General features: G+C 24.2%; 3 protein-coding genes and 1 non-coding gene across 4 annotated transcripts; 2 read left to right on the plus strand and 2 right to left on the minus strand.

Annotated features, from left to right (window-relative positions):
- Window positions 1–3,904: 3,904 nt before the first annotated feature.
- LOC128958925 (KN motif and ankyrin repeat domain-containing protein 2-like) lies at window positions 3,905–9,894 on the minus strand. Its single transcript, XM_054304888.1, has 5 exons — window positions 9,876–9,894; window positions 5,062–7,404; window positions 4,744–4,992; window positions 4,555–4,668; window positions 3,905–4,492 (listed from the first exon to the last, which is right to left on the minus strand). Exons 2-5 carry the CDS (start codon window positions 7,321–7,323, stop codon window positions 4,028–4,030), a joined length of 3,090 nt encoding a protein of 1,029 aa, XP_054160863.1. The 5' UTR covers window positions 7,324–7,404; window positions 9,876–9,894; the 3' UTR covers window positions 3,905–4,027.
- A 1,279-nt stretch (window positions 9,895–11,173) lies between these two features.
- On the plus strand, window positions 11,174–12,131 carry LOC128957686 (dnaJ homolog subfamily C member 9-like). The gene has a single exon (XM_054303491.1). The coding sequence runs from the start codon at window positions 11,335–11,337 to the stop codon at window positions 12,094–12,096; it is 762 nt and encodes a 253-aa protein (XP_054159466.1). The 5' UTR covers window positions 11,174–11,334; the 3' UTR covers window positions 12,097–12,131.
- A 267-nt stretch (window positions 12,132–12,398) lies between these two features.
- On the plus strand, window positions 12,399–19,207 carry LOC128958592 (cleavage stimulation factor subunit 3-like). Its single transcript, XM_054304471.1, has 12 exons — window positions 12,399–12,659; window positions 12,744–13,046; window positions 13,199–13,294; window positions 15,740–15,772; window positions 15,855–15,923; window positions 16,005–16,262; window positions 16,324–16,564; window positions 16,634–16,860; window positions 16,955–17,179; window positions 17,278–17,450; window positions 18,452–18,786; window positions 18,849–19,207. The coding sequence occupies exons 1-12, from the start codon at window positions 12,651–12,653 to the stop codon at window positions 19,205–19,207; spliced, it is 2,328 nt and encodes a 775-aa protein (XP_054160446.1). The 5' UTR covers window positions 12,399–12,650.
- Window positions 19,208–24,260: 5,053 nt separating this feature from the next.
- Window positions 24,261–24,332, minus strand: Trnam-cau (transfer RNA methionine (anticodon CAU)). Its single transcript has one exon. It is a non-coding gene; the product is annotated as a tRNA-Met (tRNA).
- Window positions 24,333–26,071: the final 1,739 nt, after the last annotated feature.

Below are 26,071 nucleotides of genomic sequence, written 5' to 3' on the forward strand. Positions count from 1 at the left end.
ATTAATAAATAGTCATTTTTAAGAAGTTTTCTTATTTTATATTATAGAAAGTGTGCCTCATTTTTGGGGGAATTTTATTATATTATATAATAAGCAAAAGGAGTAAAACTATTTGTATAGATTGTAGTGATATTTTATATAATATGTGCCTTATATTAGTCCTATTTTTATGTAACGATTTGTTCATTATATTAGTTGTGATTTTTGATTAGCAATTAAAAGGGTTAGGTTTTTTGGGGCCCGTTTTAATACACTGTATATAATATTGTTTTTAAAGATTGATAAGCTTTATGAGAGTTGAGTGAACTGACACAACCATACATAAGCTCAATATGTATGAAGCGTGCACTCAGTCCTACAAACAAATGGTCTAAACATTAAAAATCTATTTTGTGGCCTTCAATATGATTAATGAGTTTTTAGTTTTAGGGTTTGAAGAAGTGGTCATAAAAATATAGGTTTTGCTTAAAAAATAAGCCAAAAATGTTTGCCCACTCCTATGGTTTTCAATATTTTCCTCTCATTACTGATCACACGATCCTCTCTCTCTCTCTCTCTCTCTCTCTCTCTCTCTCTCTCTCTCTCTCTCTCTCTCTCTCTCTCTCTCTGTTTTGCTCAACAATATTGATATGCTATAAGTTATGCCTAACTTTGTTCAGGATTTACTTAGACATTAAATTATTGCTAATGAATATGCATTGAATCTCAAAGAGATAATGTTATTATTTTTGTTGTTTGTTGTACTTAAATATAAACATTATGTGGGAAACTATGAGAAAATACAGTGATTTTTCATTGAAACAAAATTGGGAGTTATTATACAACTAATCTGTATATATTGAATTGACCATGATCATATGATCAATTTCATGTCAATTACCAAATTACTTGTATTATGTAATTAAGTAACTTTGAATTTTTGTTTATTAAAGACCACCCCATGAAAATTATTTTAAATATTAGTTAAATGTAATTTTAAAAACATTTATTTAAATTAGAGGCCAATTGTATTCAACAATAGTAATTTGCCTATAAAAGTTTGCATTAAATAATTAAAATATTAGAAATGACTTATCATAACTTTATAATCAAAAAAATATATATCTTTTAAATTATATTCATTAATTGATTGCAATTAAAGTTTTTTAAACAATAGTATTTAACCACAAACTAAACATTTTATAAGATTATGATCTGTCATCCAATCACAACTCTATTGAAAAAAAACAATTTGTATAACAAAACAATAATAATACACAAATATTTCAAGTTAACAAACTTAAACCAAAACTTAAGTAATATATGTTTAAGTAAAAAAAGTAAAAATAAAAAATCAATGTTTGACATTATATTATTAAACATTCTAATAAGTTTTTGAAAGATTAAAATATTTTTAATGATTTTAAAAAATAATTTTACCGGACATTGAAAACAATAATTTTAGCGACATTTTAATTATAATAATTATTTTTCTCATTAATATTTATAACTATTTATAACTATTATGAGTTATCCACTCATAAAAGCTGTTTCAAGTTATCCGAAATTTATTTCTATAGTTAATAACCAATTGATATTTGCATTGAATAATATTAATAGTAATTATTTTGCGTTAGTTTATATTTAGCAGGTGTATAATTTATTGATTGGTTATTTAAATATATACAAATAAACTTATAATATAAAATATAAATGAATATTAATAATAATGTATTTGGAAAGTTCAATCAGATACTTAAAAAGCAATTAAAGATATTGTAAAAAGGGTTGTACTGTATTTCCACACGTTATTTGTCAAATACAGGTGTAAATTTGCAATATTCCTATAAAATACAATAAAATATTATGTAATATATAGTAATTTATATATATATTCATATATATAATATATTTATACATTTTTAGTATCGAATTAATAACTTAATAGCAATTTTTTAATCTATTTATTATAATAGCTATACAAATATATTTTGATAATCATTTACATATATCATACAAATATTAAAAACATTAGTATTTTTAATAGTAATTTAATTATGCATATAATTGCTATAATATAACATATCATCTATTGTCAACTATTCATAACTTGTTTGAAAAACATTGAATTATTTTCTTTTGTAATGTAATTGAAATTCACTAAAAATTACTTATTATAAAATTTCCAAAATAATTAATATTCGTCTTTCCAATAGTAATTCATATAATATATATATTACATAATATGTTGGACTTGTTAATGAATAAATCATATATTTTTTTCTAAATAAATAAATTGTATTTATTTAGCTTAATATTAAAAAATATTGTACTTATCTATGTGTTACGAAATTCAGTTAAATTAATAAATTTTTATAAAGCTTTAGAAAAATCTTTACTTAATCTATATTATGATTATACTGTAATAAGCATACAGTAAGTATAATACTGTATATACTGTATTAACAAACTGAGCCACAACTACCCGTCCTAAGAGTCAGTTTAATATAAGGTAACTCTTATAAAATATATTTATTTTGCAATTTATGTTTCAATTAATTAAACAAAAAAGTTCGTGATTTTTATTGATTACAATATTCAATAAATATTAATCGTTTTTTTCTTGAGTCTAACACTTCTTTTAATGTATTAACACAAAAAAGAAACAAAAAAGAGTTGTGATTAATATTTTTTGACAAATACAGCATTAAGTTTGTATTTAAAAATTATATTAATTTTTTCATTCATTTAACTCCTAAATGAATCAATAATTTCGTGATATAAAACTCAATGTTATATCACTTTTAATGAGAAATTTTCCTAAAGAAAAATTTAAGTAAAATAGTATAACTCTATATGAAATCATGTTACACATGACGACAATATATCATTATTAGTGTATTAATTTGAAAGCAATTAACTTAGTTTGTAATTCACACACTTTTTGGTATCAGATTTGGATTTTTTCAAAGACTGGATTAGAAAAATTAATCATTAAGTTAATGATAGTTAATTCAAAAAAGTACATCAACGCAAAAAAAATTACTATTAGTTTTATACTATGCAATAAAATTATTTATATAAAAATAATGTTTATGCCATAAAATTTATTACAAAGCGACTGCCAAATCAATAAATATGTGAATTTACTAAATGTATAGTTAAATGTTTTGATTAAATAAATAATCTTCAATTATAGACTATAATTTATAGTAATATATTGTATATAAATAATAGTAAATCTAAGAATATTTTTATAAATAACTAAATTTAATATTTAATATACTATAAGTATACTGTAGTTATAACTTATAAACGTATTTAATTATTTTATGAATAAAACCATTGCAATAAAATAGTCAGATTAATTTATAGCATAATTATATGGTATATCTAAATAATTTTTTAGTAAACATAGGTAAAATAAATAACAATTTTGTTATTTACTTATTTTTATATCTAAATTAAAATTTATTACTATCATGAATTTTGGCAAACGATGGCAGTTTATTATTAAAAAATTAATATTTTAATTACCAAAATTTGCCACATTTTTATGAGTGTTTAATACTGTATTAAGTTCTGAAATATATTGCATTTATCCTATTATAGAGTATCATTATTCAATATAAATTTTATAAACATTTAAAATTTAAAAAATCTTAATATATTTTAATGAAACAAACAATCATTTTGTTGTCAATTTTTAATGACTTTCAAAAAAAATATTAATCACTTTATAAATCTAATCACACAATTGTTAGCTAATAATAGTAAATATAATAACATTAATTATAAACTAATATAAATAGTCGTTAATTTTAAAATAAAAATATATAACTTATGTAAAAAATTGTATAATAAAATAATACATTAATTGATTTACAATCAAAAAAAAACTTATGAATAAAGTAAAATACAGGTATAATTATTGGTAAAATTGGACCAAAATTAAAATTAAATTAGTGCTCATAATTAGTTAAATGTTAAAAGTAGAGGCACTTAAAAAGTTATTATTATATTATAATGACTTTTATTGATTTTTTGTTTATTTATTGGTTGATGTGGAGGAATGTCTTGATCGCGGCGGCGGTGACGGCGCTAATTGAAACGTATGCGGCGTAACACGTGAGTGACCGTAATTGAATGAACCGGTACGTCGAAGACTAGCCGCTATAGCTTTTGATTGTGTCTTTCGCAGAGAAGCATACGGTGATGACCCACGGCTTAGCATCGAAGTAGACGCGTATAACATAAGTCCGATATCATTGTGATTGTTGGACATTGCTATATGAAGAGCTGTGGCGTCATCGTTGTCCACAATAGTTGGATCACAGTCTGGATGAGACAACAATAGTCTAACAGCATCTGTATGTCCGTGTTCTGCGGCACACATAAGAGCTGTCGAGCCATCGTTGTCTTGTAGATTAATAGCTGCTCCGCATTCAAGTAATATCTTACAGGTAAAGAACTGCCCGTGACTTGCGGCCAACATTAGCGCCGTTTGACCGTTCTTTACATCAAAATAATAATTAGATTATAATAAATATTTTGTATAATAAATAAATGTTTCACTTGTTTAGCTTTGATGTTAACGTCTCCTAATTGAAAAAGACGTCTAATAACTGCCTTTTGTGTGTCATTCTCTACTTTGGACAGCGAGACCAACATTGTTGCCGTATATCCAGCCTTTACAATGATATATAAAATTATTATAAAAAATAAAACAATCAAAAAATTCAATAACTGTCTAATTATTCAAACCTTATTTGTTTTATTTACGTCACAAACTTTAGAGTCGAGGAGTACAGACACGATATCAAAGTTATTGAGAGATATCGCGTAATGAATGGCTGTATTACCGCTCTTGTCATCCAAATTGACGACACGATTAAGTAAATGCTTTGAATATGTCTCAAAACAGTCGATATAGTCTTCAACTGTATGTGAATCCGATTCTTTATCGGCGGCCACTTTGAACCACTCTTTTTCTATGATTTCTAAACTCTTGTTCTAAATAATTAAAAATTAAAAAATTACATAAATATTATAAAAACAGTAAAAAACTTCTATCAAACTCACTAAAGCAGATTTGTTTGTCTTTTCAGGTTTAATAAGATTATCGTTAAGCACTTTAAGAGCTGCTTTTATTTCTTTAGACGGCTCTACTCTCTCCCTGACCTTAGCAACGGCTCCCGTCTCCACTTCATAGGTTCCCTCAGATGAAGAGCCGCTTTCATCTTCAGACTCATCAGATTCTGATATTGTAAAGACATCGTCAAGAATTTTCAACGCTTGAGATGTTTTAGGACTTAAAACATCTGATCTTTTAATTGGTGGCTTTGAAGATAAGTTCTTGAAATTAAACGGAGGATTAGATTTAATAGGACTCGAGCCGACGCTTAAACTTGGATTCTTGTAAACTAGTATTTCATTTGGTGACTCTTCAATAATTTTGTCGTTAACAGACCTCCTTTCTAGAGATCCGGTACTTTGTATAGGTCTTGGGATACGACTCTGAAGTATAGGACTCGACATTTTCTCTTGAGGACCGCTTATAACATCTTTAGCTACAGAAGTAATAGTTTCATTACATTTATCACACAATCTTATGCTTTGTATTGAACTGGCCCTCGAAACTGGAGGATAAACAGGAGATCCAGCTCTAAGATTGCTATCCAAAGTAGTTGGTCGGTCAGTGGTAACTGATTTATCACTCGTCAACATTCCGTATACATTATTATCTCCGACACCTATAGTTTCAGTTTGTTTTAGTTCACATTTCTGACAGTTTTGTATGCATTGAATTGATTTACTAATAAAAGTCTTTTTGTCGGTTTGAGTCCAATTGACTTTTGAACCAAAATCCCATGAATTACAGACTACACTAACATTTTTAACAACCGGAACATCGGTTTTAGTGCTGACATCACAGCATTTGGGCGACACTTGTATTTGATTGTTAGCATAAATCACACGAATCGGATCAGTACCCCATGAGACCATCGCTGGTTTCTGGGCCTCTATTTCTTGAATGCTCACTGTATCGCATGCCTTGAGATCCGTCTCGATAGCAACACTTCTGCGACCATTTCGGGGAAGACTCGGTGCCAAACTGGTTGAGATACCAATTGATCGTTTGGTTACTTTAGGTTGTGGTGTAATATTTTCAATCATTATTTCAGGTTCTATTGATATTGAATTTAAAATATCAAAACTTAATCTAATATCTCGCTCAGGGATCTCATCAGTATTTGTTGACACCTCAACAGTTGTTCGGTTAAATGAGATTTTCTCTGTATTTGTTGAAACGTTTATCATTTCTGATTTCTGTTGTACTTTGTTTGATAAATCAGTTTGATTTTCATTTAGTGTTTCAAGTCTTATGTTTTTTGAAGAAACCAATTTTGATGGCGGAGGTGAAGATCGTATCCAAATGTCGTCAAACTCGTCATCTTCACTATCAGACTCTGATTTCAATAGGAATTTCCGTCTCTTCATTGTTGGTGTTATAAGACCACTATTTTCTAATTGCTTGACACGAATCATATCTTTGTGATGATTAAAAACATTGTCATCATTTAAATCTTCTTTTAATTTTTTAATCAATATTTTCTTTTCTTCTCTTAAAATAATAACTTTTTGTTTTAAATTAGGTATCAATTTGACCTGATTTTCAAGTTCCCGAACTCGAGCTAAACTAAGTGCCATTTGATCGCGAATTTGCGACAAAACAACTCGTGATATATTAGAGGAAGCACATGATGACGGTGCCGGTGATGCCGGTGGTGAGGCTGGTCTCTCCACATTCATATCACTCATATTTATTGACTTTTTTATAAATTCATTATCATTGACGTTATCGGAAGCATTGGATAATCTTCTATGAGACTCATTATATGTCTCTTCAAACTCGTCGACCACATCTCCCAGACTGTAGTCATTGATCAACGAATTGATAGAGTCTTTGTCTAATGAAAAATTATCTTTTGGTGACTGTCTTTCTTGTTTGTTGTGATGTCCATTGAGTTCTTTGTGATGACCATTGAGACGATAGCCTGAAATGTTGTTATAATTATAATCACAATACGATAGGAATGCATCGGTGACTGCGCTTCGGGTGGAACTGGAGTTTAGTGTGGAAAAAGCAGAAGTTATTTTTCGGCGAAATGAGTTTGTGGTCCGACAGCGCAAGGTTTGGGACAATCGCTTATCAGATGGATTGCCATAAAGGGCTGTCAAAAGTACTTCAGTATAGTTGACAAAATCTGTATCGATATGAAAGCCATACGGACAGCATTTACATGAATTCAAACCATTTACTGCACTTTTGGAGGACATCATGACTAACACACCAATGTTGGGATCAATTAAGTGCACAGTTGGCAAACAAACATACAATTATACACAAAATACAATCATTCCCTAAACAATTGGTAGACAATACATATATTAGTAATATAATTTAAATATTGATATAAATAGTTAATTATTATTTTCTATAATAAATGTTAAAAAATAATAATTAATATTTGAAACATATAAAAATTAATAATAGGTCACTAACTGTCAGCAAATTATTATATCTTAGTTGCTATGATTGCCATAGAAATATAATGATAAATATATATCAATAATTTGTTAAATTCCTATTTACTGATTAATCAACAAGTATTTTATGTCAATACAACTTATATATAAGTATATACTTCCAGACAATTGAATTTATAATATATTATAATATAAAACTCAGAAAATCATATTTATAATTATTTTTTAATAGTCAATAATAGCCCCTCTTGTTTGTGTCTTCAATGAAATAACAAATAGCGTATAATTTATTTGACTACAGTATATTGCTAACTATAATACTGGTGTAAAATATAAAACTAATAAAAATAAGCAAAATTTACTTAAAAGACATGTTAAAAGACAAATTACAAGATCATCTTAATTTAAATGTATAAATTTTTATACATTTTCATCGATTATGCTGTATATCATGTATACAGTTAACTTCATCATTATTTTTCTAATTATAAAGTTATCTATAGTTATTATCTATCATGTTATTTATAGTTAATATACTTTAATTTATACAAAATATAAATTTAATATTAAGTGTTGACGATAGGGAATCTAAAATGATGAGTGGTATAACCGGTGGCCAACATATTATAAACTAAAAACATTGTGTAGCAGTTATTTTCATGATATTATTGTTAATATTATCTTAATAAAAATACCTGCTAATAAATATGATTGATTATTTAGCTTAACTAAAAATTAACAAATAAGATTAGAAAATATCAATAGCTTATTGACAATAGACCCTAAAATATTTGATATCAAAATGCTTACGATTTGATTTGCTTGTATCGTAAAGTTGGAAAACATATGTTGTTGTTATTAAATTCCTAATTGACTTAATAACTATAAAATCAAAACTAATAATATAGTTAACACTATCAAATATAAAACACATGAAAATTAAATCTCATTTGATTGACATATTATATGACATTTTACCGTAAACTAACAATTTGTATTTTAAACTATTCTCACGATAAACTTTTTAAACATAAAAAGTCATCAATAGTGAAATGAACTATATTTTAAATATCATATAAATATTTATGATCACAACTTTAACAAACATTTTTATTAATATAATGCTGTATAATACAGTAGACTTAATACTGTCATCGTTACAAAACAAACTGTCATTATATCTATTTTTTTAAATTTTAAACTAAAGGCACTCCTAATACTGTACATACATTCCCTAAATATATCAATACATTAAACTTATATAATATTCAAAACTATTTTTACAAATCTTTCTTTTTTCTTCTCATTTTTTAAAAACATCACATAATATAAAACATATTATTATTATTATTGGTTAAATTATTTAAAAATAGATATAAGTTTTTGAGGCGTAAAACTGTTTTTAACTAAACATTTGCTTTACAGAGGAAACGCTTTTTATTTGAGTTTAGCCAAAAAATAATGATTTCTTTGATCATTACTGTGATTCACAACATTTCTCGAGACTCCCTATGAATCCCATATAATATCATTCAATAGATATTTGTTTTGGTTCAGCCTTTAAACAAATTTCAATACCTGATAAATAAATAAAAATAGTCATCAATTCAATACCGGGTGGCCCTAACCAGGGATGTCTAATGTTTGGATAAATTAGATATGTATGACTAAACTCCGGACCATTAAAACAGTAGTAAAGTATATGAGTTGCAAATTTTATGCCCATATTTGAGGCATTGCTATAATTCATTAATTTATTTTATAAATTGTTTGCAAAGTGCTTTGACTTGTAATTAAAATTATAAATCATAATCACTGGCATAAACACAAAGTTTGTCTACAAATAGATAGTATAATAATAATAATAATAAAAGACAACCGAAAAACTGGTTTTACTCTTAAAACGCTTACATTGCATAACATTAACGACACAAAACACCTACACTTTGGGGCCATTTATTTATACCGACAATAAATGAAAAGACAATCACAAAACATTGATTATTACTACACATATATTATCGGCTTTTATTTATAACATTTGTTTTAAACAAATAATAAAATGATGATGCTTATTTTGCTTATTTATTACCAGCTTATATCATAAATTTTGATATATTATCATTCAAAACATAATATTGCAATACAAGGTATATGAAACATAAGTGGCAAACAATGAGACAATCATATGCTATATATATAAATATAAACTAACAATAAGTCCTTCATTTAGCCCACAATTGTTTGAACACTTGTTGCATAGGATATGTTTATTTCAACAATTTATAAAAAAATAACTTATATATAAAATTTATGGTATAACTAGTAATTCAAATAAAACTTACCAAATTATTTTGTATTATCATATTACACATACATTTGTATAATAACAATATACTTTATATTTTGATAATGTATTAATTTTCACAAACACACATTAGATTATATAAATTTGATACTTTTATTTATATTAAAACTTTTTCAACGTAAATATTTTTATAGTAATATAAATATTATTTATTAATATTTATAAATACCTTATTTATCGATTGTCTACATATAAACATTAAAAATTAAATAATAAATTGCATTTATTAAACAACGTTTTGATCTAAAAATAACTTAATATTATTAATAACTGAATAAATAATAATAATTGTAATAATACTGTTAATATTATAAATAATTGTAAGTCGAGTAATAAAATAAAAATAATATGAAATATAAATAAATTAAAAGTCAAACACAACAGCAAATGAGTTTACAAAACAACTAAAAAACTTGTTATTATAGCTATAGTTATGTATACATAATGTAAGTAAACGTATAATGCATTTGAATGATAACCACATTCACTACACAACAAACACAACGTATATGTATTGAAAAGGTATACAAAATGATTGAATTCATACAAACAACAGGTTTGACGCCTTTTTACACATCAATCAAAATACAGTACAGATTTGCGTCACTTATTCTTACGACTGTTAAACACATCAGATGGCAGTCAAACACATATTATTTAATATTAATATTAATACTGTATATACAGTAGTATTACTTTAATATAATAGCATTTAATTCATTATTTCTCATTAATTATTTGATAATTATGTAATTTTATTGATTGGATATTTAATACAGTATAAGTATAGGTATAGGTATAGGCAATACACATTAGGTATACACTAATCATAAAATTATTAAACTTATAGCTTTCATATTTAATACAAACTGTTTTAATATTAAAATATTTTCCGTAATCGTTGTAAATCTATAAACAAATATAAACTAAATATTTCAAACAAATAAATGGATTGAGAAACTAATAATAACTATAAAAAATAAAATAAAACTTGAATTTAAATCATTTCAGTGATAAAGTTTAGAGTAGTTTTTAAATATGAGATACATATAGCAATAAATTAATAATAAATAACTAAAACTTAATCAAAATTATTATTATTAATGATTTTTTTGAATTAACACTAAACCGGAACCGAAATTATTTTTGTTTCACTTTATATCTTAATTTTCGTTTGACTTTTATTTTCGGTTTTCTTAAAAGCCTTTGGTTTCGACTCTATTTTAAATTTAAAAAATCATTTACTTTATTAAAAAACTAATAAATATTAATATCGATAAAATTGAGGGATCGCTTAGTAATTGCCATTTGATTTAAGCGCCAATTTGTATAACAATGCGATACACATATTGATTGACATAACATATCGTCGACTAAACTCTTATTAATATTTTGTTTACATTTTAGTACACATTTAGCTGATTATCACCGCAAAGATGGGTCTATTGGATGACTGCAAGCAATACTTTGGTTGCGATAATTTATATGAAGTGTTGGGCGTCAACAAAGAGGCCACCGATAGCCAGATTAAGACCGCATATCGCAAACAGTCTCTTAAAGTACATCCCGACAGAGCCGATGACACGGTGGACAAGGAAGTGGCCAAAAGGGCTTTTCAGACACTGTCTAAAGTACACTATATATTGAGTGATAAGACAAACCGTCAAACATATGACGAGACCGGTATTATCCCGAGTGACGATTCATTTGAATCGAAAGACGATTGGTATGATTACTGGCGATTGTTATTCCCGAAGATCACCGAAAAAGATGTCGAGTCTTTTATGGACAAATATATTGGTTCTGAAGATGAGAGGAACGATCTCAAGACGTTTTACATACGATTTGAGGGCGATATGGATGCCATAAGTCAATCACTAATCGGTTTCGATGAGGACAGGACTCGACAATTGATTCAAGAAATGATTGATAACGAAGAAGTAGAAGAATTTGATGCATTTGTTAATGAATTGGATGTCAAACGAAGTAAAAGACAAAATAAGGCTAAAAAAGAGGCCAAAATGGCAGAGAAGGCGTCAAAGAAAATGAAGAATCAATCGGACAATGACTTGGTTTTAGCCATTCGGTCGAAGAATGAAAACGGTTTTAATAGTCTGATCGCTGGTCTTGAGGCCAAATATGCCGACAAAGACAAGAAGAGTACCAAAAATAAGACGAAAAGTTCAAAACGAAAGTGAATTTTATTTATTCAATACATTTCTTGCATTTCTCACTTTTTTTATATGTTTTGTCAAAAATAATTTGTTTTTTAAATATTATATTTTAAAAAATTATATTTAATTTATGTATAGATTGTGTTATAAAATGGATAATTGACTGACTATTTCTCATATATGATATCATTATAATCTCTATATTACTATTTTATTTGTAAAATACAATTTTAATAATTATTTTAAATATTAATAAAATATTTGTTATCAATAATGACGTAATTGATGTCTGAATATGTATTGAACTATTGAAATGTGCGGACATTTGTATGTTTTAAGGCATGCAATGATTGAATCAATTGTTTTCTTTATATATCAATTCATTCAATATTTACAAACCATTTATCGTTCAATTGATTTGTTATTAAAATCATAACATTTAACGACACGTTTTGTTTGCATTTAATTTATTTCATAAATTTATTGATAATTTATTAATTCATTAAACATTCATTAATTGTATACAAAAAAAAACATAAATAAAACATTAGATGATTAATATCGTCGACCATTGAGTTATGTTTGCCGTAAGTATTGAATCGATATCTATATTGATGTCTGGATTAGACTATTGTTTGAGTTTCTTGATGTCACTGTCCGTCCAAATGTAGAGTTCATCGCAATTATCTGTTAAATTGGGATCAATTGTTGGCCACAACAACCACAGTCTTGATTCATACTCATCACCGCAAAAGTCATTGTCACGTAAGTCTGACCAAAACTCTGGTCAACACTCGCCACCAAACAGAATGGACACAAATGTGAAGCCAATTGCGACCAACAATATTAATCCGACGACCAATTCGGTGACAAACACGAAGAATGTTAGCGAAAGAGTGATTAAGGCTAACGTTAAGATCACTGATAATCTGTATGACATCGAGTCTTGGAATGTACTGATTAAAGACGCACAGGTATGTCATGCCATACATTGTTGACCAACACTTTGTTGTCAATCACATCTAATGCTAAACCGATTGTTGCTATTAAATGCATATCAACCCAACCGACCAACCGATTGGTAATCATATGAATGTCTGACACAATTGTCGTCCACTAATCTCAGGGCAAACGTATTGAAGAGTCGCGAGAGTTCTTCGAGAAACTGGTCATTCAATTCCCAAATTCCGGTCGCTTCTGGAAGTTATACATTGAGACTGAGGTTGTAATCAATAAAAAATTATTAAAATTTTCTGTCATTGCTTTCCTTTTATATGAATTAAAGTTAAATCATTTAAAATACAATAATTTGCTCGCAATGTTGTTACCATCAAATCATAAGTGTTATCACTATTTATTGACATTTTTTCAATATTCAAATAAATTTATTGAAAACTTTATTGCTATTGATTTAAACATATGTGTGTTTTAATATATTTATTATTCAGTATATTATGTATATTGGAAATATTAAATTTTAATATATTATTGATATATGAAAAATTCAATTGTTTATTTGCTGTTTGTGTCTCTGGTATCTATTGTTTTAATATTGAAACCATTGATGATTTTTTTTAGATAATCTATGCTCTCATTTCTGTCTATTAAAAGCATTCAATTATTACAATGAAGTTTATCAGTTATTTAGCAAATTTATTATTTAAATGACATTATTATTAATATTTTTATAGTAATGTAAAATTACTATCTATTGATTTGAATCCAAATGTGTTGTGATTTAGATTTTTAGGTCAAAAGTAGTTTGAGTTTAAAGTTATGGTTTTGACCCAACATTTGTTACGGTGAATGTTAACTCATTATGTTATATATATAAATTAAATTAGATTTATTTATATCCAGTATTTGCAATTTTATACCCAAATTAAGTTTGTTTGGTTATGTGTGAGTGTGAGTGATGCTAAAGTGGTTAATAGTATTTATTCATTAATTGTTAACAGGTTTTATAATTATAGTAATTTATCTAAAAAGTTATTAATCAGTTCATTGATTTACGAGTTTCTTAATCAATAACTTGTTTTTATAATTGTCTCAATTGCTAATTATAAGCAAAGGTTATGATAAATATATAGGAGTGGGAGTAAGGAAGGAAAGTAGTGTCACCACAGATGCTATGACTATATTTAGGCAACTATTGGCTAATGACAACAGTTTTCACTTTATTTTTTAATAAATATATATATATATATATGTGTGTGTATATATTTGCGATAGTTTACTATATAAATAAAGATTAATAGTTTTAATTTTTTTAATTTAAATATAATTTTTTATAAGGATATAAACAAATACAGTATGTAGGATTATTTATTTATTTTATTATTAACGTTATAGTTATACTGTAATTAATTATATACAAATAACAATAAATATTTACCAAAATTTAAGAGTAAAATACTATAAAATTTGTTACTTTTAATTGGTTTAACATCACATAGATATTTATCATCACGAAGTATAAATAAAATAAATATAATAAACATATAATTGCATTACAATTAAATAATAATAAATATCACATACTAATAAAAATGTTGTACATTTTATGTCACTTTTTATTAAAGTTATTGGTTTGTATAATATTAAAATTGATACTATTTTCACAAATAATAATAAAAATTACAATATGTTGGTATACAATATTTGAGAATTAAATTTGAAAATAAAATTAACAAATGTGTATTATTAACAAATATTAGATAAATAAAATAATTTATTATTTTGATATTTTATTAATATATTAATTAAGTAATAGAATAATAATAAATAAAATCATAACATTGATGTTAATGATTTTCTAAATAAAAAACATTTGGCTAATTACTTATTATTTAAATTTAACAATTATTTAATTTATATAATTATTTTACAAAATGTTGGAAATAATATATGCTTTATACATAGGATGTAATTAAAATAATTGTTATATGCAAAGTTTGTAAAATTAGCTAATTTTATTTAAATCAATATATAAATACTATACTATATTTATTTTAAAAAGTTAATACAATTTATATTGTATATTTTATTTAATGAAATTTAATTATATTTTTAATACAAAAATTAGTATATACTTTTATTAGAGTAAAATGTTAAATGAAATTTCAAATAAATAAAAAATTATTATATGTTTTGTTTAATTTCATTTTAAGTATTATTATTATAAGTTTTAAAACAATTTATAATATTATATTCTTATAATTTTATCATAAACGCAAATCTAAAACTAATAACGAGAGAAAACTTTTTAACATAAAACTTATTAAGTTTATATTAATTGATTGAAAAGTACTGGTCTCACCTAAAATAAATAAATAATAAATTGTTATTTAATGTATTGCATTATTTCTTTAGTTGAATGTTAGTTATAATTAGTTTTTAATCCTTTTGATTGAAATCCTAAGAGTGAGCCCAAACATCTTTAAATTATTTTATTGTTATTTAGTGATATATTTTGCATTACAAATAAAGCTAATTTATTTTCTTTGCATTAAGAGATATTGTACTTTAAATAATTTAGTTATTTTTCTAATATTTATTTAAATTTTCAATTAATATTCTGTATAATAAGAATAATTTTGATATATATATACAAATAAAATAAATATTTAAATTATTAAAATAAACATTTTATTATTTTGAATGACAGATGAAATCTCGTAACTACGATAAAGTTGAACGGGTATTATAAATACGATTAGTAATGATTGTAACAAAAATGATTTAATTGATTATATAATTTGTTTATTCAATTGTTTGTATAGCTATTTCAACGCTGTCTAACCAAAGTCCTTAATATTGATCTCTGGAGATGTTATTTAACATATATTAAAGTGAGTGCAAAAATTAAACCCCAAAATTGAATTCATTGATTAGTATTAAACAAATTGTATGAAATTATCTGAACAAAAAAGGATACAAAGAATTCATTTCCCGATTATCGGGAAAAAATGGCCAAAGCCTATGATTTTACATTAGAGAAAATCGGAATTGACATCCAATCGTATTCAGTTTGGAACGATTACGTCCACTTCCTTAAGAATGTCGAAGCCGTCGGTAGTTATGCCGAAAACCAAAAGATTACAGCCGTTCGTAGGGTTTACCAAAGGGGTGTCGTTAACCCTATGATTAGTATTGAATCCTTTTGGAAGGATTATATCACTTATGAACAGGTTTTTAACATTCAATTATATTTTTATTGCGTTATTATTATAAATAATTTTATTTTAACAGAATATAAACCAAATGATAGCCGAGAAGATGATCGCCGATCGATCTAAAGATTATATGAATGCCCGAAGAGTTGCCAAAGAGTTCGAAGCTGTTACTCGTGGTCTTAATCGCAACGCTCCGGCAATTCCTCCACAAAACACATCCGATGAGGCAAAACAAGTGGAACTCTGGAGGAAATACATTCAGTGGGAGAAAAGTAATCCAATGAAAACCGAAGACACTTCTCTAGTCATTAAAAGAGGTATTGTTTTAAATTTAATTTTTAAAAGTAAATATTTGAACTTATCTTTGAATTATATTCACAAAACAGTTCAGTTCGCATACGAACAATGTATCCTATGTCTGGGCCATCACCCAGACGTTTGGTATGAATTTGCCTCTTATATCGAAGAAAAGAGTAAAGAAATGGGAGAAAAGGGAAATATGAACGAACAGAAGACATTGCAGGAGGAAGTGTCGGCCATCTATGACAGGGCCACCACAACACTACTTTCCACTAATATATTGATTAACTTTGCTTACGCCGACTTTGAAGAAGTATTGATTTTAGACTGTTATGCAATGTTTGCTTTTATGATTAGTTTATATAACAATTTTTATGTTATTTTATATTTATATTTTATTTGTATAGTCACGTAACCGTAAAGAAGAAGCCATTAAAATATATGAGAAACTATTGAATATTCAAACTCCAGGATTTGATCCGACACTTGTTTATATTCAGTACATGAAGTTTAGGCGACGAACTGAAAGTATAACAACAGCCCGAAGTGTGTTCAAGAGAGCCCGTGAGGACAGTCGTTGTGGTCATGAAATATGGTCGGCGGCGGCTCTTATGGAATATTATTGCAATAAAGTTAATATTTGTTTGAATATATTCATATAATTATTGTATTTAAATATTTACATTGAATATACAATGATTTGAATGTTTGATTAAATTTAATATTATAGGATTCAAACGTTACGTCAAAGATCTTTGAATTGGGACTCAAGAAGTTTGGGAACTCACCTGAATTTATTCTCTCATATATTGATTACTTAACGCATTTGAATGAAGAAAATAATATTAGAGTACTGTTTGAGAGAGTCCTCACTACTGGAACTCTGGCGCCTGAAAAGTCACTGTAAGTCATAAAATGTAGTTTTTATTGCATTTTATTTTTACAAATTAACAACTAAATTGATTTAATATGGCGTTAATGTCATATATATAATATTATAGATATACACACATCTATTATAACATGAGTGTAAAATAGTTTTGTGTATAAATTAAATTATGATAATATTGTTATCATGACTTATTGAATGACTAGAATTAAAAATGATTAAAACTGTATTTGTCAAACATTTAACTTAATGATGACTTTTTCATGTAACGCAACTTTACAAATATTGCTTTCATGTATTCATTAAGTTTTCATAACTTAATTTGTAAAATATTTTTATAATTTTATTTTTTGATACGAGTTAAGTGTATAATCAAATAAAATTGAATATTAGATAATATATGATGTAATAAAGATATATCAAAGTATAGATATGTTAAGATGCGATACAATTATTAATATTTAATAAACAGATATAGAGATTACTATTTTATAAGTAATAATGTTTATTATTCTTATTGACGATATTTTTTATATAATGCAACACTTGTTTGTTCATCAACTGTGCTATTATTAATAATGATGTTATTATATTATGAAAGTTATTTAACTAATCATTTATTTTTGCCAATTTTGTTATTGCATATTATGAAAGACAATATAGAAATTATTATGAAATTTGATAAGAGTTTATTGATTGAAACAGATATCGTTATACAGTATACTGTAGTCATAATATAATAGTTATACCCTATATTGATATAGAATTCTTGTTTATTATACTGTAGTTGTAATATATTATAGAAGTAAGTTTATTAAAATTATGACATTATATTTTTATTAGTATATTAACTTATGTAACATCAAATTAATTAATTTTGATAGGAATTTCCTGTCAGGAATATTCTGTTATTTTACTGTAATTATGTTATTATTTTAAAAAAGATATCACACATAGTTATATAAATGTAATATATTAGATATACAGTAATATGAAAAGATTACTATTTTTATAGTGAAATTTGGACAAAGTTTCTTGAGTTTGAGTGTCAAATTGGAGACCTGTCCAGTGTTATCAAAGTGGAAAAGAGGAGAGCCTTAGCCATAGAAAAGCTCAACAAACAGACATCAGAGACTGCATGGCTGGTCGATAGATATAAATTTCAGAATCTGCTTCCCTGTTCCCAAACTGAGCTCAAGTCGATTGGATATGTTGTCAAACAGAACCAACAAAATCCATTCACACCTGTTGTCGCTAATGTTGTCTCAAATAACGTTCCGTCGACTTTAACCACTTATCCAAAACCCGATTTCTCACAAATGGTTCCGTATAAGCCTAAACAAAATCCAAGTAAACATATATAGTAATGATAATTAAATTAAATTAATTTAATGATTTTATCACTAAAACAGTTGGTAACCTACATCGCGGTGGTATATTTCCTCCACCACAAGCCGTGACCACTCTTTTGGCACAATTACCTCATCCCTCATCATTCAATGGTCCGTTTGTATCGATTGATGATCTAATGAATCTCATTCGCACAAAGTTTTCAACTCTGGACACGAGTCCCCGTCCTGAAGGCATACCAGTACAAGACGGCCGCAAATTGTTTACTATAGCTATGGAAGCGGCAGAAAATAATACAAACATTTCTAAGAGAACGCTCAATGATGAGGACGATGAGGCAGATGGCGATGACTCCAATCCCGCTCCTCCACAGTATGATATATACCGTAGTCGACAACTACAGAAAAAACCTCGAAATTGATTATAATTTATAGTATATGAAAAAAATTATATTTCCATCAAACAAATGTGTTTTATTTTACACTATTTTTATTGTTATTTTTTGATTATAAATTAAAATGAATTTTTTAAATTAAATAAAAACATTTAAATAAGTGAATTATATGTAACAACTGACAGATATTATATAAATGCTAAATACATTAAAACATTTTAAAATTCATATTAAAAATCACATTACAAACATTACATAAATACTAATTTTTAAGATAAACTCGATAAATATTTTGTCAAATTCATTATTAAAATGTTTTAATAAAGTTACAAAATAAGCAAATCATTTAAATTCTGAACTAAATTCATATTTTAATAATTTAAATTCTTAATATACTTTACATATATATAAATTTATATATCAATAGATTAATAATTTATACTTAATAATACTATTAGCTTTTAATAGTAATTACAAATATTTATATTTAATGACAATTTTTTTTGTATCACAAAACCGTGATTTATATTTTATTAGATTTATTAAATTAAAATACATTTAATTTACTCATTATTCGTAATTATAATATTAAGATTTGTAATAAATATCTTAACTATCGGGACTCCAACTTCGGCCAAACCGTAAAAATGATCGGTCGTTAAGATCATAGTTATCTTTGGGTCGTTTGCTGTTCCGGTAAGTGTTTCGTCCAAATCGGAGAAAACTTTGATCATTAATAGCATTGGGTGTCTGATAGCGTCTATCCCTTACAGACATCGCATCTATTAATTACACCAAATAATTATCACAACTTAGATAATAAATAAAATACATTTATAATAGCTATAAAAATACCAGTTTTATGTCCGTCAACACCAGCCTTATCAACGGCTCCTATGATAATATGTCCCAAAATACCCAAAGGATGACGAGATAATGTCTTCACAATTAAATATCTTAAATCTGATTCATTAATATCTTTGATTGTTGTGGTCTTGTGTTGATCGCTATTGTCGACAATTGGCTGACAAATAACTAATTTTGTCACAAGTATTACCAGTGATAGCAATATAAAACTTATTTGTTGTGAAACAATCATTTTTGTTGTCAATTCTATATAAATAGTTAATTATATTTCTTAAAATTAAATTTGTTTTAATAATAAAATATTATATATTTACTGAATTTGTTATATTGAATATTTAATTAAAATACATATAAAATAAAAATTTAATATTAATAATCTTGATTTTTAAAAATTAAGTTTTAAAAATATAATTCTACTTTAGATTATGTTTATTTAAATCATAGCTCAATTGACTAAAATATATTATTTTAAATAAGAAGTTCTTATTTATTATTGTTTAATTGTTTAATTATCATTTAGTCTAATAAATGTTCAAAAGATTATATACTAAAAATTTTATTTTTAAAGTAGTCATAATTAATCTTGTATTATATTAGTTGACTAAAGTATTGTATATTAAAAAAACAAATTGTTTTAATATTAAGTTATTATAACAAAAATATTAATTTTGTTTATATTACATTTAAATAAACATTAAACAATAATTGTTTTATAATTTAAATTAATTATTATTAATATTATAAACAATACTCATATTTATAAAAAAATTTCTAAAATGTTATTTTATTTCAATTTTGAAAAATAGAAATTTATTTTAAAAAATAAGAAAAATATTTAAGAATTTGTTACAATAAAAATGTCATTATTAATAATTGTATTTAAATATGATATAATAAATGGCATTTATATTTGTTTTTAATATTGTTATAAAGAATTGTATATTTTATAGTCAATTGAAGATCTTATATTTTTTTCTAAATATTAAGAATTATTTTAAATAATTTTTTATATAAACAAATTATATAGGATTTCTAGGAAATTATATGAATATATAGTATTTATATAAAAAAATATATTTTTATTTAATTTTTGATAAGACGTCAAAACTATACAAATAAATTTTAGTTTTCTATAATACTACTATTATATTAGCATAGGTAAGGCTGCAAATGTATATGTAATAATTTGTAAAGTATTTATCAGTAAATTTTAAAAATAAATGTCACTAAAAATAATACAATATTAATACATTTCAATAATATTTTATTGAATAAAAAATAGTATTTAATGTAATATACAAGAATACAGTTATTGTTAATTAAAAAAGCTATTGAAAAATGCATTAACACTTTTAATAAAACATTTGTTGCATTTATTATTAAACTTTAGATGGCTTTTAAAAAAATCTTTTCTGTAATTCATTGATTTATATTATTTCAAACTAAGTCATAAATTGAATATTATTTTTAAAAACAAATTTTTCTATTTTGAAATCAACTAAATTTATAACTAAATAAATGATAACAATATTAAATGTAAAAATAACAAAATTTAAAAAGATATAAATGTTAATAAAATTACAAATTAATATTGGTATATTTTAAATTCAATTAATAAAAAATATGTGACATTAAATGAAAGTAGATTTTAAAAACTTATTAAAACTAAGTAATAGTAAAATATATACACAATTTTAAAAATTCTATTTTAATCTCTTTTTATATTGGATTAGATATAAGTTATTTATTTTTATATATAATTAATGTCAAGATATGTTTACCAAACTTATATTCACAAAATCAAAAAATGTGTAAAAATATTTATATTTGAATTGATTTTATGATAAACATCTTATTTATAATTTGTTTTTATTTATAACGTTTTATTTTTATTAAATAATAATTTGATTTACAAACTTATTTTGTTAATACTTGAATAAATAAATATCTCAATTATATAAGTAGAAATAAAGTTACTTTTAATTAAATTAATTATTAGGAAATATCAAAAAGACTAAGTTTGACATTTCACTAATTATATCATTAATTTTTAATAACTTAATACAAAAACATTAAGAATACTATTATCTTTATAGTCATAAATAACATATTATTTTACAAAAATATCATATTTAAAAATACTTTATAACTTATTACAATTTAAGTATTATATAGTTTATTAGATTTAATTTAACTTTATTAATAATTATATAAATAATAAAAATATTACCATAAAACATTGAAATAAAAAATAATTTATATTGTATTTTATTGAAGTATATAAATTTAAATTTTCTGGCAATAAAATAAAATTTTAGAGAAATTGTTTACCAATTATTATACAATATGTATATTAAATATATAAATCAAAAATAAAATCTCAGAGAATATCTCAAAAATAAAGAGAGACATCATTACACAGACAGTCAATTACATGTTAATGTAATATAAAAGATTAATAGTTAAAATATAATAAAATAATAAATGATATTATTAGTGTTGGTAATTTTTCGCAATTCAATTTTCGATTGCCGCAATTGCGGAAAATTGCATGAAATTGCTTGAAATTGCGCGCATGAGGGAATGTATAAAAATTAACTTTGACAACGTTAAAAATTTAGTTTACTATATATTAAGATAATTTACTAATTTATTATTATTTTTACATGGCTTTTAGATGGCAACATTTTATGATAAAATAATTAAAAATTATATAATTAATTTATGTTTTTATTGATATTCCTTTACCATTTAAATTTTGTTAAATTTTAAAAAATTATAAATTGTTCTATGTTACAATTGCGATTTTCGCAATCGAGCTTTTTGCAATTGCGGCAATTTCACGCAATTTCCGACCAATGCAATTGCGCATTTTGCAATCGGTACATCACTAGATATTATTAACAATTAATTAAACAAATATTTTTATAAAAAGTTGTAATATTTTTTTTAATAACTTACTTTATTTTAATTATGTTTATAAAATTATTAATAATATTAAAATAACTGTAACTTTATATTAAAAGAATTAAATCAAGAGTTGAGATTAAAGATGACTTATTGAAAATTTACAATATTTTCAATCAATTTATATATAAATTTAAAATAAAAAATTGATTGTTGTTTTATGAAATCATTGATAAATTGGGCGAAAAACAGTTGCCATTGAGGTTGAGATCTGAACGACTGTTCCCACAATTGCTGACTCTATATATTGACTATAAATCTGTGTAAAGATTCGGTAGATCTCTGTTGCAGTGAATCACTGAAAAATAGCAGTCATTGCACACAACAAATCTCTTACAAACTCTCATTCAAATATACCTTTAGATACTATGAAAATTCAAATTAATGACTTATATAATGATAATATAGAGCATTAAATACATTAAAAACATTATACTGTATAACAAATAAAAACAATTAAACAAATTTAAAACACCTACCATAGGTATATATATATATATATATATATATATATATATATATATATATATATATATATATACTATAGTTAAATTGAATTTGAAATTGATCAAGTTTAAATATTATTGTTTGCGTTCACTTTGTTTGATTAGTTTACCAATGAATCAATTTGTTTAATATCAAAATAGTTTCCTATTTAATAAATGTAATGCTTTTTAATAATTAACTTTTCTATTGTTTTTATGATACCAACTGTCAAATGTCTCCAAAACACAAATATATGTTTTATCATATATTGAAAGTTAATTTAATTAAAACCTTATTTATAGTATCAAAACTTATTTAATTGTAATATAATTGAAATGAATTGCCTAATCAATTGCATCATTTAGTCTACTGTTTAATATATAGTTTGTATAATAATATAGATTATATATCAATAAGTATTTATACAATTTGTCGTCAATGGATAATAGAAATGGCATGTATTTGACATACTGGTGCTCTCAACAAAATATTAATTATATTTAAACCCAACTACTGTATTAAACTTATATTTTTAGTGACATTGACTTTACGCTGTCATCAATGGCTTTAATATTTATAGTCATTGCAATCGTATTATTATTATTATTATTTTTATTTTACACATTTTCTTAAATATTAACAAAAATAAATAAATGAAAATCAAATTAGTGTTAATTGATTTGATAATAATATTATTAATTTAATGCTTATATTGGAAAATAATACAAAAAAATAAAATAAAAAACACAAAAAATAAATTTAGCAGAGCGTGGTTTCGATCCACGGACCTCTGGGTTATGGGCCCAGCACGCTTCCACTGCGCCACTCTGCTAACTCATTATATGTACTATTGTTATGATATACAATATTTTTTATTTGATCTAATAGTTAGCTTCTCTGCATTACAAACACGTATTTCCCTTAGGTTTTGGTTATAACTTATAATATAATGTGTTGTCTATTGATTGTAATTAATACTAATTTTTGAATCACATTTTATATGATAACATCTATTATATTAATGTTTTATGTTATAAATAATCTATATTTATTAAAATATTTCAAACCTTTTTTAATATTGCTTTATTAATATAAAGCAAAATATTATAATATTTTATAGTTTTTATATAATAACTAATATATTACTAATAAGTTTATAAACTATTTTTAATGATCTTATAGATACAACATTATTGATACTATTAAATAAAGTATGTAATTTTTATTATTAAAATCAATATAATTTTAATTAGTAATATATGTAATTAATAAATATTTAATAATATGTTACTTAAAAATGTAATAATTACAAGTTATAATATACATTTATTTTTATAATATTAATTGTATAAAAAATAATAAAATAATTAGCATTTTAAATTAAATATTTATTGTTGATTAACTGTTGATAAAATCTAAACGTCTTCTAAAATAAATTATTAAAACCCAAACTACTGTCAAATATATCTCATAAATCTTGTTGTGATGACATTTATTGGGCGTAAAAATAGTATTGAATTTGCAATATTTGTCATAATTATATAATAAACTCATATAAAAACAATTAATTATGGCGTTAATCGCGTCATTTAATGATTTATTAAAATAAAAAATAAATAATCAATTTTAAGCTACAATTATTTATTAGAATAGTTAACTACATTTTAATATAATTTCACCAAGTTTATTTTGTTTATAAATACCTAAATATAAACATTAGCAAACTTTAAGTCAATAAATATATAATTAGTACTTTAGATAATTTACAAGTTTGAATGATTTACTCAAATATAATAGTTTATTAAATTTTGTATTTAAGCGAAAAAAAAATGTATTCCTATAGTCTATAGACCACACAATAATTTTTATGATATTTTGCAACTTTTATCTTTATAAAAAAGTACAGTTATTATTGGATTGTTATTTCAAAAAGTTTCAATGAATTTAATTAGTAATTTGCTATATACTATATATAACTATATATACTACAATATATAACCATAACTATACACTATATAGTATATATTATATTACATTATATACACTGTGTTTATTATAGTTGACATATTATTTAATATATTTGCAATTATTTTGATTTTTTAAATTGAATTTGTATTGACACGAAAATACTGTGTGTTATATATACTATATAAAATATAGCATAATATAATAAAATTTAAAATAAACAATATATAAGTTATAATATGTCAACCGTTAAGTCGCATCAAATATTTATTGCTGTGAAACAAGGGGTCAGTCAAAGATATACCACTGAAAGACTGAAAACTTTGAGAAAACTTCATTAGATGTGAAAATTAGATCTCAATATATACAGTACATTATATATATTATTATATATATAAATTACTGTATATATATATATATATATATATACAATATATACACAGTACTGAATATTATAACAGAGACTCTATGCCATAATAGATTAGTAGACAGCAGTAAAAATATAATAAACTGATATATTATATAAATTTTAGAGTTCATTACAATCCTAAATCATTTATATAATATTTTCTCATTGAAATTTAATACATCGGATTTAACTTTAAA

This window comes from Oppia nitens, unplaced genomic scaffold, assembly GCF_028296485.1.
Source record: "Oppia nitens isolate AA-2021 unplaced genomic scaffold, nextdenovo-longstitch-racon4-pilon3 scaffold3_pilon_pilon_pilon, whole genome shotgun sequence".
Classification (NCBI taxonomy): domain Eukaryota; kingdom Metazoa; phylum Arthropoda; class Arachnida; order Sarcoptiformes; family Oppiidae; genus Oppia; species Oppia nitens.

What these genes read in the sequence shown, in the direction of transcription:
- LOC128958925 (XM_054304888.1), bottom strand. Translation starts at nt 7,323, where the DNA reads ATGATGTCCTCCAAAAGTGCAGTAAATGGTTTGAATTCATGTAAATGC. An exon ending in AGACAAACAAATCTGCTTTA is followed by an intron (nt 4,993 to 5,061) that starts GTGAGTTTGATA and finishes TTAATTATTTAG; the next exon opens with AACAAGAGTTTAGAAATCAT. An exon ending in ACGTAAATAAAACAAATAAG is followed by an intron (nt 4,669 to 4,743) that starts GTTTGAATAATT and finishes ATCATTGTAAAG; the next exon opens with GCTGGATATACGGCAACAAT.
- LOC128957686 (XM_054303491.1), top strand. Translation starts at nt 11,335, where the DNA reads ATGGGTCTATTGGATGACTGCAAGCAATACTTTGGTTGCGATAATTTA.
- LOC128958592 (XM_054304471.1), top strand. An exon ending in TTCTCTAGTCATTAAAAGAG is followed by an intron (nt 16,565 to 16,633) that starts GTATTGTTTTAA and finishes TTCACAAAACAG; the next exon opens with TTCAGTTCGCATACGAACAA. An exon ending in CTTACGCCGACTTTGAAGAA is followed by an intron (nt 16,861 to 16,954) that starts GTATTGATTTTA and finishes TTATTTGTATAG; the next exon opens with TCACGTAACCGTAAAGAAGA.